Consider the following 15,006-nt stretch of genomic DNA (forward strand, 5'->3'; position numbering starts at 1 on the left):
TTTGTAATGTCAGTTGAGTTGAATCAACAAATCACAGTACATATTGATGGGTACACTTAGAGCTGTGGCGGTCATGACATTTCATCAGCTGGTGATTGTCGAGCATATAACTGCCGGGTCTCACGGTAATTGACCGTTAATTAACAAAAACACATTTAGTATCTTCTGGCTTCCACACATAGCGTACAAGCCACTGATGCAGACCTTTGGAACATCTACATTTTAAAAAGTCAAATAAATCCATGTAATATAGTCTACACCTTCACAATAAATCCATTATTTATTTTAGACAGGTCTAAAGAAACATGATATGAAGAAAATCTAGCCTGTTTCAGAAGAACAGAATAGCATACTCTAAGTTGTCCTTAAGTTAGGCCCTGATCTGGCTATATCATATGGCTGTGGGCTACACTAGTTCATTTAGCAGACAAGATTTGCTTAGAATTCTGTGGCATTATTTTATAGTATTTTATATTATGAAGAATACAATTGAATAAAATAGAAAGGATATTTTCTCCAAACGATTTGAGGGAGTGCGCACATGCAGCTATTCTGTGTTGAGCGGTTAACGAAGAAACAGGTACTCCTATATGCTTAATTTAGAGTTATTTATGTAACTTTAGTTGTGATACAAACATTGGGCTATATGTATTAATTTTTTATACATTCTAAGGCTGCATGATGCGACTCTAATTATGCATTTTTTTTGTGCAGGCTGTACACATTTCATCAGTCTCTCATTCACAATTTCACAAGCATGACTGTAAGTCGCTTTGGATAAAAGTGTCTGCTAAATGGCATATTATTATTATTTATTATTATAATGCCTCGAATTTCCCGGCAGCATCCCCTTTGTGTGGCCGTAATGCCCCCTAAAAAAAACATGCCTTTTGCGGCCAGTGTCCATTGTGCCCTTGGGCTGAATATAATCATTATAATGCCCTTTTCCCTTCGTGCTGCTTGGTCCGAAGCACCTCTGACTCACATGGCTCTCAGTCACGTGATCGGGTCTTTCTCACAGGCTACAAGTGAAAACAGACACATCAGGGATGCAACTGCACGTCCTCATCCAATTCCGAGGCGCATATTGAAGATACTGGAAGAACTGTTCACATTTACTTTTTGTCAGCCAACAAGATGAGTAGGCCTAATGAACAGCAAAAGCACTAGCCTATGTCAATATACTATCCCCCATAGTACAAAAGTTGGCATTCTATTATGTGCGGGAAAAAATAATATTCCAAACATAGTCTGGGACAGTTGTAGGATGCGATAGATCCCAAATTAAATGTTGATAAACTATTAGGCTATTTCTTCACATTATAAGCGCAGCAATGCACACACAGCAGTAGGCTATAAGCGTGAATGTTCTATTAGCGGGAAAACACCATTATCAAATGTGATTATGCATGTAATGCTTTTATTATAAAGGTGCATTTTTATGATGAAAATTATCTTCCCAAAACTTGAAACTCACGCGCTGCGTATGTATGCCAGTTAGGATCTACATCCGTTGTAAAGCGGATTAATGTGCTTAATTTTAAGAAGTTATTTGGGCACTTTGGTTGTGATACAAACCTTATAAAAACATATAGGCCTATGGGCTAGGTGTGATTTGAAAAAGTTGCAAAAAAAAGGTATGCATTGTTTCTTGCCTTACGCTGGGCATCATTCACAAGTGATAATATATAATGATAGGCTAATATTGTCACCCATCACACTATTCTTAATTTAATCTTGTCTTTACATACAGTGGGGAGAACAAGTATTTGATACACTGCCGATTTTGCAGGTTTTCCTACTTACAAAGCATGTAGAGGTCTGTAATTTTTATCATAGGTACACTTCAACTGTGAGAGACGGAATCTACAACAAAAATCCAGAAAATCACATTGTATGATTTTTAAGTAATTAATTTGCATTTAATTGCATGACATAAGTATTTGATCACCTACCAACCAGTAAGAATTCCAGCTCTCACAGACCTGTTAGTTTTTCTTTAAGAAGCCATCCTGTTCTCCACTCATTACCTGTATTAACTGCACCTGTTTGAACTCGTTACCTGTATAAAAGACACCTGTCCACACACTCAATCAAACAGACTCCAACCTCTACACAATGGCCAAGACCAGAGAGCTGTGTAAGGACATCAGGGATAAAATTGTAGACCTGCACAAGGCTGGGATGGGCTACAGGACAATAGGCAAGCAGCTTGGTGAGAAGGCAACAACTGTCGGCGCAATTATTAGAAAATGGAAGAAGTTCAAGATGACGGTCAATCACCCTCGGTCTGGGGCTCCATGCAAGATCTCACCTCGTGGGGCATCAATGATCATGAGGAAGGTGAGGGATCAGCCCAGAACTACACGGCAGGACCTGGTCAATGACCTGAAGAGAGCTGGGACCACAGTCTCAAAGAAAACCATTAGTAACACACTACGCTGTCATGGATTCAAATCCTGCAGCGCACGCAAGGTCCCCCTGCTCAAGCCAGCGCATGTCCAGGCCCGTCTGAAGTTTGCCAATGACCATCTGGATGATCCAGAGGAGGAATGGGAGAAGGTCATGTGGTCTGATGAGACAAAAATAGAGCTTTTTGGTCTAAACTCCACTCACCATGTTTGGAGGAAGAAGAAGGATGAGTACAACCCCAAGAACACCATCCCAACCGTGAAGCATGGCAGTGGAAACATCATTCTTTGGGGATGCTTTTCTGCAAAGGGGACAGGACGACTGCACCGTATTGAGGGGAGGATGGATGGGGCCATGTATTGCGAGATCTTGGCCAACAACCTCCTTCCCTCAGTAAGACCATTGAAGATGGGTCGTGGCTGGGTCTTTCAGCATGACAATGACCTGAAACACACAGCCAGGGCAACTAAGGAGTGGCTCCGTAAGAAGCATCTCAAGGTCCTGGAGTGGCCTAGCCAGTCTCCAGACCTGAACCCAATAGAAAATCTTTGGAGGGAGCTGAAAGTCCGTATTGCCCAGCGACAGCCCCGAAACCTGAAGGATCTGGAGAAGGTCTGTATGGAGGAGTGGGCCAAAATCCCTGCTGCAGTGTGTGCAAACCTGGTCAAGACCTACAGGAAACGTATGATCTCTGTAATTGCAAACAAAGGTTTCTGTACCAAATATTAAGTTCTGCTTTTCTGATGTATCAAATACTTATGTCATGCAATAAAATGCAAATTAATTACTTAAAAATCATACAATGTGATTTTCTGGATTTTTGTTTTAGATTCCGTCTCTCACAGTTGAAGTGTACCTATGATAAAAATTACAGACCTCTACATGCTTTGTACGTAGGAAAACCTGCAAAATCGGCAGAGTATCAAATACTTGTTCTCCCCACTGTATACAAAAAAATATATGTGTGAAATTTGTTTTGATTTAGAACGGACCATTATCATGCACCTGTCTCGAGCCTACCTGGCATGTCATCTATGCACTTAAATAGTGAATGGAGGACGCTTTTCCTGTGGTTCATTTTCATGCCAGCCAGGTAGGCTATACTCCTGTTGTAAAGAGAAGCAATGTGCTTAATATTAGGAAAGTTGAGAAATAAATACAGTAGGCCTAGCCTATAGAAAGCTGATGGGATCCTACTCTTTTTAATAGAGGCCATCAGTCTGTTTTCTCACACAATTGCATAGCCTATAGAAATGTTGCGCAACATGAGCTCATGGGCTCTCATGAAGTGTTTGATTCGATTTTCGAACACATTTGCATTGAGGTCAGAGTGTTTAGAGGGACAATAGAGTGCTGAGTACCAGGCAGTTATCAAGTTTGGTAGGCTACTAATGACCATCAGCAGCATCAGAGCTTGGAGAAGCCTAATTACCGTGACTAAACAGTCACGTGGAATTTGACTGCCTTCGGTGACCTTAAGTCGGTAATACGGTCACCGTAACGGCCCTAGGTACACGTCCTGCTTTTACTTCCTGCTCCTTACTTCTTACGTTGCTCCTATGGGTACACTCGCATTGGCCGCCAGTCCACCCATTATGCCATCACTGACTTGAATAGGGACGCCTGTTCTATTCATTCTATTTCTATAGCAGCACATGCAGTCAGGGGTGAGGGACATTTTTTGTTGTTGTTGCTATTCAAATGGTTATTATGTAGACCGCGGTCAATTGGCTGGCCAATTAGCGTCATCCAAAATTCCATGACCGTCACAGCTCTATAGAAGGTAAAAGAAAGCGGGAATATAGCTGGCATTGGATGAGATGAACACGTATCTGAATCAGTATCCGCTCAGCTGGTTCCGGGCCTACCTGGCTGACAGAAAGCAGTGTGTCCCTTGGAACTCCAATTCCTCCCCAGCTGCTGTCAACAAATGTGTGCCACAAGGTTGCTGTTTTAAAGCTAATTTCCTGCAATTCTACACATATTGCTATGGGGCAGAGAGAAAATGTTGCAGTTTCGTAGCTAATCTCATGCTATACTACACATTTTGCAATGAGGCTGAGAGAATCTAGCATTTTTAAAACACATTTCCAGCAATTCTACACATTTTGCTATAGGGCAGACAGAACATTTTGCAGTTTTACAGCTAATTTCCTGTAATTCTAAAATGTTTTTACCATGGCTTATTATGTGTTCATATGTCATTTGGGGAGGGGGGGGGCGACCTCCAGGAAAACATTTTATTTGTAATTTTTTTGGGGTGTGGGGCCCCCCCTTGCAGGGGCTGTGGGGGTGTGTGGTACACCACTGCTCCATCTGTCCAACATCCGAGGTCAGAAACCTGGGTGTCATCCTGGACCCCACTCTCTCCTTCCAGCCCCACATCAAATCCATCACCAAATCCGCCTTCTTCCACCTCCGTAACATCTCCCGACTTCGACCATCCTTCATGGACCCGATAGCGGAGACCCTCATACATGACTTTGCTACATCACGTCTGGTCTACTGCAATGGAGTCTTATTCGGGGTGTCCAGGAAAGGCCTGGATAGGCTCCAGTATGTCCAGACCTCCGTTGCCAGGCTCCTCACATGCAGCAAACCCTGAGAACACATCACCTTCACTGTCTTCCTGTCAAATTCCGCATCACCTACAAGATCCTACTGCTCACCTACAAGGCCCTACATGGCCTAGCCCCCTCATACCTTTCTGACCTCCTCCACACACACACACACCCTCCTGCTGTCTCTGCTCCTCTGGTTCTGGACTACTCACCATCCCCAAAACAAAACTGTGCACCATGGGGGACCGGGCATTCAGCTGCGCTGACCCCAAACTCTGGAACTCTCTCCCCCTAGCATCCCCCAAACTCTGGAACTCTCTCCCCGTAGCATCCCCCAAACTCTGGAACTCTCTCCCCCTAGCATCCCCCAAACACTGGAACTCTCTCCCCCTAGCATCCCCCAAACACTGGAACTCTCTCCCCCTAGCATCCCCCAAACTCTGGAACTCTCTCCCCCTAGCATCCCCCAAACTCTGGAACTCTCTCCCCCTAGCATCCCAGCATCCCGCAGCTCTGACTCTATTGCACCTTCAAAAACAATCTCAAACCCCACCTGTTCAGTCTGGCTTTCCCCTCAACTTAGCTTCCCCGTTACTCAGCCCTAGCTAAGCTAAGTAGCTTTTTATTATGTTATTGTCATATTATTTCTTTATTTTCTTTGCTGTACCGTGTCCTTGGGTTTTTTGAAAGGCGCTTTACATTTTACATTTTAGTAATTTAGCAGACACTCTTATCCAGAGCGACTTACAGTTAGTGCATTCATCTTAAAATAGCTAGGTTGGACAACCACATATCACAGGCATAGAAAGCACATTTTTCCTCAATAACTTAGCTATCAGTAGAGTCAGAGCTAGAAGGATCACCTGGCATCTTCCCTTAATCCAGGTATTACAGACTAGCCAGGCCCATAAGTACAGACGCCAGCAGGAGACACATAGGTTTTAGCGTTCCAGGCCTAAAAACATCCTTGCTCTCTCCTCCGTTCTCCCCCCACACTCTGTGTTGTTTGAGTGGCCTATACCTGGGAGAGAGAGTGGGCCAGTAAGCCAGTCCCCTGTGGGCCTCAGATCTGGAGGGCCTGAGGGCCGGGCTGGCTCATCACTGGTCCCCTCCCTCTCTGCAGGACTCCCCCGGCTCCGGCTGCTGCTGTCACTGTTGTCATATCCAGGCCTGACGTCACGGAGCTGGGGTGTCCCAGATTCTCTCCTGCTATGCTGCTATCATCCCAGACATCCCACACATTTCAGGCTTCCATCCAACTCACCTCAGGCAGCAGCCACTCGGGGTGGGTGGGAGACTCCTGCATATTACAGTTGCTGCTACCTTGGCAACCCCAGAGAACAGACATCTGAGCGTAGCCAGTGTATGTGTGCTACTGTTTATTTGGTCAGCATTTTAGTCACACTAATGTAAGCACATAAAGCTACAGTAAGGCTGTATTAGCATTTGAATGCCATTATAGTCAAAGGTTTGAATATATTATGACCTAATATTTGTCAATTGTACAGTGTTATACTGTTGCTGTAAGCTAATAGAGAAAAACAGTGAAACATATCCAAAAAGGCAATGGTAAATAGTGGCATACAAAATGTGCTTAATAGCTCTGAGTCCACGTTTGCTGTAATTAAATTACTTTAGCTATTTACGGCCAGTCAGAATGAACTTAGCCTCTGTCAGCTTTTCCTATTAAAAGCACTCAGTAAGTGGTTTATGTAGATTCAAAGTATGAATTATGAATGTATATTCAATCATATTATAATTCTGTACATTAGGTAATTTAACTTTCTTTAGGAGATTAGCAAACAAAAGTTGTTGTACTCTCTCCTCCCATCTAAAAACATAATACTGAACTGGGAACTTCTATAAGTTTGTATAAGTGTATATTTCATCATCTGGATTTTAGTTGGTGACTTCTCCCGCAAATATTTTGAAGGGTGCTGGTCTAAAATAGCACCATCCCAAGTTGCTGTTGCAGCAAGGGCAAATTGTTAAGGAACCAACACGATGATTCACATCTGTTTTGACAAACGGAAATGTTTTCTTTCTTCCTCCATATCTTAAATGTGGCTAAGTTTAAGACTGACCAAACCAATTTACCTGTTTCTACCTTAGGAACCTGGTGCTATCAAGGTATGTTATCGTCAGCTGTTCATAGCACTGTCATCCTGTGCACAGTGCACTTTTCCCTCTCATCCCTTGGCATCTTATATGACAGACTGAAGCCATGTTCACTGACAGGGAGGGAGTGGGGACTCAGAGACAGACCATGGGGGTTTAGAGAGAAGAGGTCAGCTTAGGATATAATAATGTCTGTCATATTAATACAGCGCATCACAATGTTGTCTTAACCATTGTGAAATATTAAGGACAGGCAATTCATGTTTATTTTTATTAAGGGCACAATCACAGAAGGATATTGTTTGCTGCTAGGTTAGATCCTATATTGTGGACAGTCATGCGTATCAATAAATAGAATGGAAGGTACTGTTAATATCTAGAAGGTAAGGTCATACAAAAGGAAAGAAGACCATAAGTGCATGAAAGCAGTGACACAGGAGGCCCCAGCAGGAAACTCTGTGTGTGTGTGTGTGTGTGAGTGTGTGTGTGTGTGTGTGTGTGTGTGTGTGTGTGTGTGTGTGTGGCACTATAAGTCACCACATTGGGAGAGGCAGGACACCTGCTAGAAACACACCCATTTTCTCATCTCACACATTCGGCAGCCTGCTGCTCTTCATGAAACAAATAATGGCTTAGTCATACTGTAGCACCACCGAGAGGAGCCACTCACTGGAAATAGCAGTGATTTGCCAAGGAAAAACATTTGGTACACTTGTACCTATTTCCCTCTCGTATTTATTTTCGACTGTACAGGGAGCGGTGAAGACCTGGTGAGGTGGTGTCAATTACCCCGGCCCTCTCTCTCATTAGTAGTGGCTTGAGCTATAATGGGACAGCTGTTATGAAGCATTATGGCACTACTGTGGTAATGTCACAACTAATGAGCTCAATTACCCCCACGCTCACCTGCTACGAATCAACGCACCACTCTGGATCACGAAGAGGGGGGGATCCACTATGTCACACACAACTATTAGCCCTGTGCTTTCAGCTCAACTCATCCTAATGAGGGAGCTGAGCACGATCCCACCACTGACATTACTAAGCTGTTTATTTATGAAAAATATCCCTTTAATGGATGTTAAGCATTGTCTTTGTACATGTTGTTCAAACGCCTCCAGATTTGGGGATGGGATGGACATGCCGTGGTTAGGAACGGAAAGTCAAGGAAATTAAGATCTATCATCATTAAAAACTCATTATAACAGCAATGCATCATTTCGGTTTGCGAATTTAATTGTTAATTAAAATATATATACATGAATGTATCCATTAGACTAATTAAACGGCATAGGGATAGTTTTCGGTTTGCTCCTCCATTAAAGGGTATTTATTATGCTATCTTAATGGGTTCTTTCAGCTTCCTGAGATGCATTTCTTTCAGATGTTTGTCTATAATATCCTTAATGGCGTTTGTACAATCCTTAAAAATGGCACTCAGCCTTTCTAGTAACACATTGATCTAGATTCCTATATATCTCACACAGTAAACAACCAGAAAATACGCCTTTATATAAAAATATAACATTTAAGGCTTGTGCTAAAACACCTGTGCTATCCTGTTATGTACTGCTATTTAGTGATCTTACAGTAGTAGCTTTGCTGAGCTGTGTAGAACTGTGTTAAGGCATGCTGTGTGCTATGCTGCGCCGTGCTTGGCTGATCTGTGCTGTTCTGAACCGTGCTGTGCTGTGCTAGGCCTGCGTGTTTATTTCAGGCAGGCAGCATGCTGGGCTGAACCTGCTGGGCTGCGTGCGTGCGGAGCGAGCCGTTGTTGTAACAGGCCTAGATGAGTTTGCCTGCATATGTTGGCCCACAGTCAGTGCACCACCGCTTTCTGACCTTGTCAGGGTGTGTGTGATGCGTGTGTGTACATTCTCTTCATTGCGTAACTTTGAGCAGTGTATTCTCCTCCGCTGCTAATAGTTTGCTCCGATAATTTCAACATTTTCCTAACTTGCATGCATGCATACAGCATGAGTGTGTTTGTCTGTGCGTTGGCGTTGTCTCCGGAAGGCAGCCAGTCCATGGCCCCCTACTGTGGGCTCTTACTGGTGGGTGGAATCCCCTCTTGGAGCTGCCTCGTGCTGAAAGCAGCTGCCTCGCCCCATCTCTCCACTCACCTGGGGAGTGGTGCCAGGCAGGTAGGGGTGGGGGTGCAGGCACACCCCGATCTCCCCTCCAGCCTTGCCAAGGTGGGATTGGGCACAGTGACTGGTGTGAACTCCCAAAGACACACTGGACTGTGGACTGCACCAGAAACGGAGGGAGTGTGTACATACAGTACATCTGCCTACAAATATTGTACACACACACACACCTGTACTGTATGAAGGTGATTGGCAGAGCAGACATGACAGTGTGGGCCCTGATGGCCAGGGTGAGCATGGAGGGGCTATGATGGGAGACTCTCTCCACACACAGCGCCTGTCTGCCTGCATGAGTGCTGTGGGACTGTATCATTAACCACAACCCAGCACATCCAGGCAGCTCTGCATGAGTGCGCTTCGGAAGCACACTTAATTTCTGCTAACCTTTTGTAAGCTACGCTTGTTTAGTCTTAAATTCTACTTGTGAAGCAGCGGAAATGGGAGGAAGAAGGTGACAGGGAGTGGGGAGCCGCTCAGCAGTTGGCTGTGTTGGCTAATTATTGTCAACCCACATTGAGGAGTATGAGAAGAGAAGTCTTTGTAAAAGGCACTTTGATATTGAACACATGTCCACAGGCCAACGGATATATTGGCGTTAACGGCGTAGTTCTATTTTAGTGTCCTAACTTTCCGAAGGGTGCTGTCAGATTAGTGTCAGCGAGATGAGCGGTAAGAATTGCTGTGAACCAATGAGATTCTCTCCAGGACACAAGGTGTTTCATGCGAGGAGTACAGCTCCCCTTTGGCCCAAAGCTGCAGCCTGCCTGCCTTGGATGCTATTTATTTGGTGCTAGAGCAGCACTGTTCTACATTTGTGATTCACTTTGTCTTTTCCACTGTGGACTTACTGTTGTCTGTTTCCATTAATGGCTACAAGTGCGTTGCTCCACTTGGACTTGCCAGGCACTTGTGTGGCTAGATTTTTTTGTAACTATCACACAGCCACAGTGGCTCTGGGCTTCTGTTGAAAGTCAACTAGCTCATGAAAGCAGGCAATGCCTGAAAGAAATATCTACAGATGTCAGGAAAATATTGAGTCAAAGTAAATCTGGTATTAATGACGCTATCAGATGTTTTTTAAAATAAAAATCACATCTAAAAGCCAGTTGTCAAGACATTATTTTGACTTGTATCTGTACCAATTTAATATGTACTGGGTAGAATTCTGTATTGTAAAAATGCTCTTCTTTCTTGTTTTACAGGGCAGAGTCTAGGCTATGGGTTTGTCAACTACATCGACCCAAAGGATGCAGAGAAAGCCATCAACACATTAAACGGACTCAGACTTCAAACCAAAACGATTAAGGTAAGTCCGTTTGGAAAACACCTTCTGTACACTGAATATCAATTCACCCAGCGTCCATGTGATAAGGACTGCACTGCTTCAGTTCCCATGTAGATTGTTGGAATTCATTTGCATACATGCAGAGAGAGAGCGAATTCAAATGAATGGGTGGCTGAATCAAAGAGTCAGACGCATTAAAAGCCGTGAGGTATAACTGATATGCTAATTAATTTATAAATGTCAAAATGAAGGTGAAATTAGAACGATTTTCAGACGGAGTAAGGAAAACACATTTATTACATGCTGCCTAAAGTTAGAGGACTCAAATTGATATTGCATTGGTTGGGACGTCAAATAAAGATGAAGGGTAAATGTGTAAGTATAATTTAATTAGTGGTATGGTTGTATTAGTGTACTCAACATCCATTTTATATAGTAGGCCTACTTTATCTCTACTTGTTGAGCAGAAATACTATATCCTCTCATATAGCTCCGTTATGCTGTTCGCTTTAAGCCATACTGTAATCTGCTCTGCTACCATAATCCAAGCCCTCTCAGTAACATATTTCTAAATCTAATCAGATCGGATTACCCTGCCGAGCTGAATGGGAAAAGCCCATACAGAATCCCCAATCCCTCGACAGCCTTGAACATGATAAGTCAACTTTGTGAAGGGAAGCAGCCACACCAGATCAACACAGCCCGGCCTGTTTTCAATCCAGCACAGTGCTTTGAAGTGGGCTCTGAGAGGCAAGGTCGTGGGAGACAGCCAACCAGAGCTGTGTGAGTGTGTATATGCCTCCGCGTATCCATGTGCGTGTCAGTGTGACGCAGTCAGCATGACCCACAGTTACTCCAGCGCAGGTCTCACCCACTGAGCGTAGCTGACAGGAGTTAGGATGAGTCACAGGGTCCGTGTGTGTAATGTCCCTCTGCCACTCTCCCTCACTAATGAACTCTGCTGAGATGGGGCACCAGAGGGCCAAGCTAGCACCCAGGCCCCCAACCCACACTACTGTAGCAGTGACGCTCCCCAGTCCTCCCCAGTCCTCCCCAGTCCCCAATGCACCAGGCATGTTTTTAGGAAGCCAGCTCACTTAGGAATCACCAGCGTGCCATGGCCAGTCCCCTTGGGCTAGAGAGAAGAGCCTTCTTGATGACGCTGTCAAAAACCATAACATATTCAGAGCTACACATATGCACACACACGCTCTCATCCCATCTCCAGCCCTAGCACAGCCTCTTTCCTCCCACAGCTTGTGTGTAATAAAGCGGGAACAATCTTCCGTGTCTATCATCCTGGAGCACACACACCGTCCAAAGAGCAATCACACCAGTAAGTGACGTCCGCTTCCCCCACACGCACAGTCCTCTTCTCTCTCTCTCTCTCTCTCTCTCTCTCTCTCTCTCTCTCTCTCTCTCTCTCTCTCTCTCTCTCTCTCTCTCTCTCTCTCTCTCTCTCTCTCTCTCTCTCTCTCTCTCTCTCTCTCTCTCTCTCTCTCTCTCTCTCTCAAACACACAGCGTTCCACATTGTACAGCTCCCTCTGTCTGTCTCTATCCATCTTATCCAGTCAGACGGAGCAGCATCTAGACTTCACCCTGGCTCTCAGTTATAGCAGCAGAGTCCCTCTCTGCATGAGAGAGTAAGGCCAGCCCTTTGTATTCTTGCCACTGCGAAACCCATTATTTTGACTGTGCTACCCATATCAATAAGCCTTTTCTGAGTAGCACTGAAGAAAAAGGCCCCTTTTACAACTTCTAGTAAAGTGTGTTCAAGGTCATTATCTTCTTGAAATATCCATTCAGTGCTACGGGCCTTTCTATCTGCACCAGAGGTTATCTTAAGCTGCCATGAAAATGAAGACAGACTCCCTAATAGCAGCAGACAGCTCTGTCTTGCAGCCCAGTGTGAGGCTCTGGTGGGAGAGAAGAGAGAGCTGCTTGTGGTGTCACTGAACGACAGTTGATACGCCAATGTGCAGAGGAAACATTTTGAGCCCTCTTTACAGAAGACACTTAAAGAACTCAGTGTCCTTGATATGACTTTCCAGTTTCACACAAGGCTTCAACTGATGAAACGTGTTTTTGATGTAGTACAATACTGTAGTTAGTATGTAGGCTCTCATGGTAGTGTACAGTAAGCCTTTGGGAATATCCATCCATTTGTTTGTGGACATAATATTCACAGACACATCACTTCCTAGTCCCTACACACTTCTCCCTTCTGGTACCCTCATAACACTTCCTCACAGTGCTGCCTCACTGTAGGGGGAAAACAAAGAGGGGCGGCACAGTTCACCACAGAGTTTCACACACGCAGGTGGTGTCTTTCTGGGGTCTTTTTCTGTCTTTTAAAACGTGGTTTCCACCTCCATGACACCTCAGAGTTTCTCAGCGCACCTCTGGTGCTGCTACCCTGTGGAGGTGTGAGAGGAAGGAGCCCGCTGGAGGTGAGAAGAGCAGGGCTACATGCTGGGAAAGAACACACACACACACGCTCGTCAAACTCCAACACACACTTCACTCTCACATGCAGAAGTACTTCTTACAGCTAGTGAAGGTGTTGATGGATCTGGGGCTGGCTGACAGGGAGCGAAGGAGAGAAAGGGATGGATTAGAACCAAAGGGGATAGAAGGAAAGACAGTTTGAAAGGAAAGAAGGGCAAAGGGGAAGCTAACTGCCAGTGATCCGATTATTTTGCCTTCAGAGTTAAACTGGATATCCTGTGATTACACTGAGATGTTTTGCATATCCATCATATTTGTACAAGTTTAACAGTGTTTGATGGCTTATGCCTCTAAATGTTAAACCTAATGAAAACCCTGGATAGAAAAGCTCCCCCAGTCAGCAATGTTAATCAGATTAACATTTTGAAAGAGGAAAACCAGATCGCAATCGAGAAATTAGAACAGCGTTTGACAAAGCACAGGGACTTTTTCAGGAGAGAGCTACGATGGCACAACTTAAACATCAAGGTCTCATTAAACTCATTAAAATACTAGCTTCCAATGTAGTGTAATTCTACAGCTTATATTGCCTTTGAAAATAAAAGTTAACGAAATGATAGCTTCTAAATGGGTGTTGCAAAGCTGTGGAGGGATCTGTGAGAGAAGGCACCCACCTCGCTCAGCTCGCACAGTTAGAGTCAGCACAAGCCATCCCCATACAACCCCCCCTTACCAAATTAGGATTGCCAAACCACCTCTTTTTGTCTCACCCTCTTTCTCTCTCTCTTTCTCGCGCTCTCATCTCTCTCTCTCTCACACCCTCATGCACAGGCTGTAAACACACTTTCTCTCCCGTTCTCTCTCTCTCACACACACACACATCTAATGTATGCGTGAGTGCATTTGTTTTTTTGTCAGCATTAACAAGATAGCGACAGATATATTTTTGTCCAATACTTCCATATTAATGATGGGGATGAGGGTTGATGGGGATGAGGGTTCATGTGTGAGCCTTTCGCTACAGTACACAAATAAAATGTAATACAACAAATGAAACGGAAGATAAATTGGCGCCTACCTACCTTTCCTCACACCTCTTCTGCGTGGGGTCTGCAAGGCTAATGTGTAAATGGATTTTAGATGAAAACTAATGTGCTAATTAAAACGAGCTCAGTCAGGTGAAGCCCTGTGATTCAAGTCATTAAAAACAAGTTACACAGACATCTCTGCCAATGCCATGGACAAAATACAATCCAATGATGTAGGCCCAAAATGTTCTCATAGATGTAAGACAAAAGCTATGCTACAGTCACGTCCATCATCTCTTACAGTGAGGGAAAAAAGTATTTGATCCCCTGCTGATTTTGTATGTTTGCCCACTGACAAAGAAATGATCAGTCTATAATTTTAATGGTAGGTTTATTTGAACAGTGAAAGACAGAATAACAACAGAAAAATCCATAAAAACGCATGTCAAAAATGTTATAAATTGATTTGCATTTTAATGAGGGAAATAAGTATTCGACCCCCTCTCAATCAGAAAGATTTCTGGCTCCCAGGTGTCTTTTATACAGGTAACGAGCTGAGATTAGGAGCACACTCTTAAAGGGAGTGCTCCTAATCTCAGTTTGTTACCTGTATAAAAGACACCTGTCCACAGAAGCAATCAATCAATCAGATTCCAAACTCTCCACCATGGCCAAGACCAAAGAGCTCTCCAAGGATGTCAGGGACAAGGTTGTAGACCTACACAAGGCTGGAATGGGCTACAAGACCATCGCCAAGCAGCTTGGTGAGAAGGTGACAACAGTTGGTGCGATTATTCGCAAATGGCAGAGACACAAAATAACTGTCAATCTCCCTCGGCCTGGAGCTCCATGCAAGATCTCACCTTGTGGAGTTGCAATGATCATGAGAACGGTGAGGAATCAGCCCAGAACTACACGGGAGGATCTTGTCAATGATCTCAAGGCAGCTGGGACCATAGTCACCAAGAAAACAATTGGTAACACACTACGCCGTGAAGGACTG

General features: G+C 44.2%; 1 protein-coding gene across 10 annotated transcripts in view; it reads left to right on the forward strand.

Moving 5' to 3' along the window:
• Positions 1-15,006, forward strand: part of elavl4 (ELAV like neuron-specific RNA binding protein 4) — a gene marked incomplete at both ends in the record, with an annotated part of 89,310 nt that overhangs the window by 46,363 nt on the left and 27,941 nt on the right. For all 10 annotated transcript variants that reach the window (XM_084186373.1, XM_084186372.1, XM_084186374.1 and 7 more), the window contains one exon: positions 10,444-10,547. In XM_084186373.1, the coding sequence (XP_084042499.1) occupies positions 10,444-10,547 (104 nt within the window). The remainder of the gene's footprint in view (positions 1-10,443; positions 10,548-15,006) is intronic.

Source organism: Coregonus lavaretus, assembly GCF_964263955.1.
Source record: "Coregonus lavaretus genome assembly, chromosome: 21".
Taxonomy (NCBI): domain Eukaryota; kingdom Metazoa; phylum Chordata; class Actinopteri; order Salmoniformes; family Salmonidae; genus Coregonus; species Coregonus lavaretus.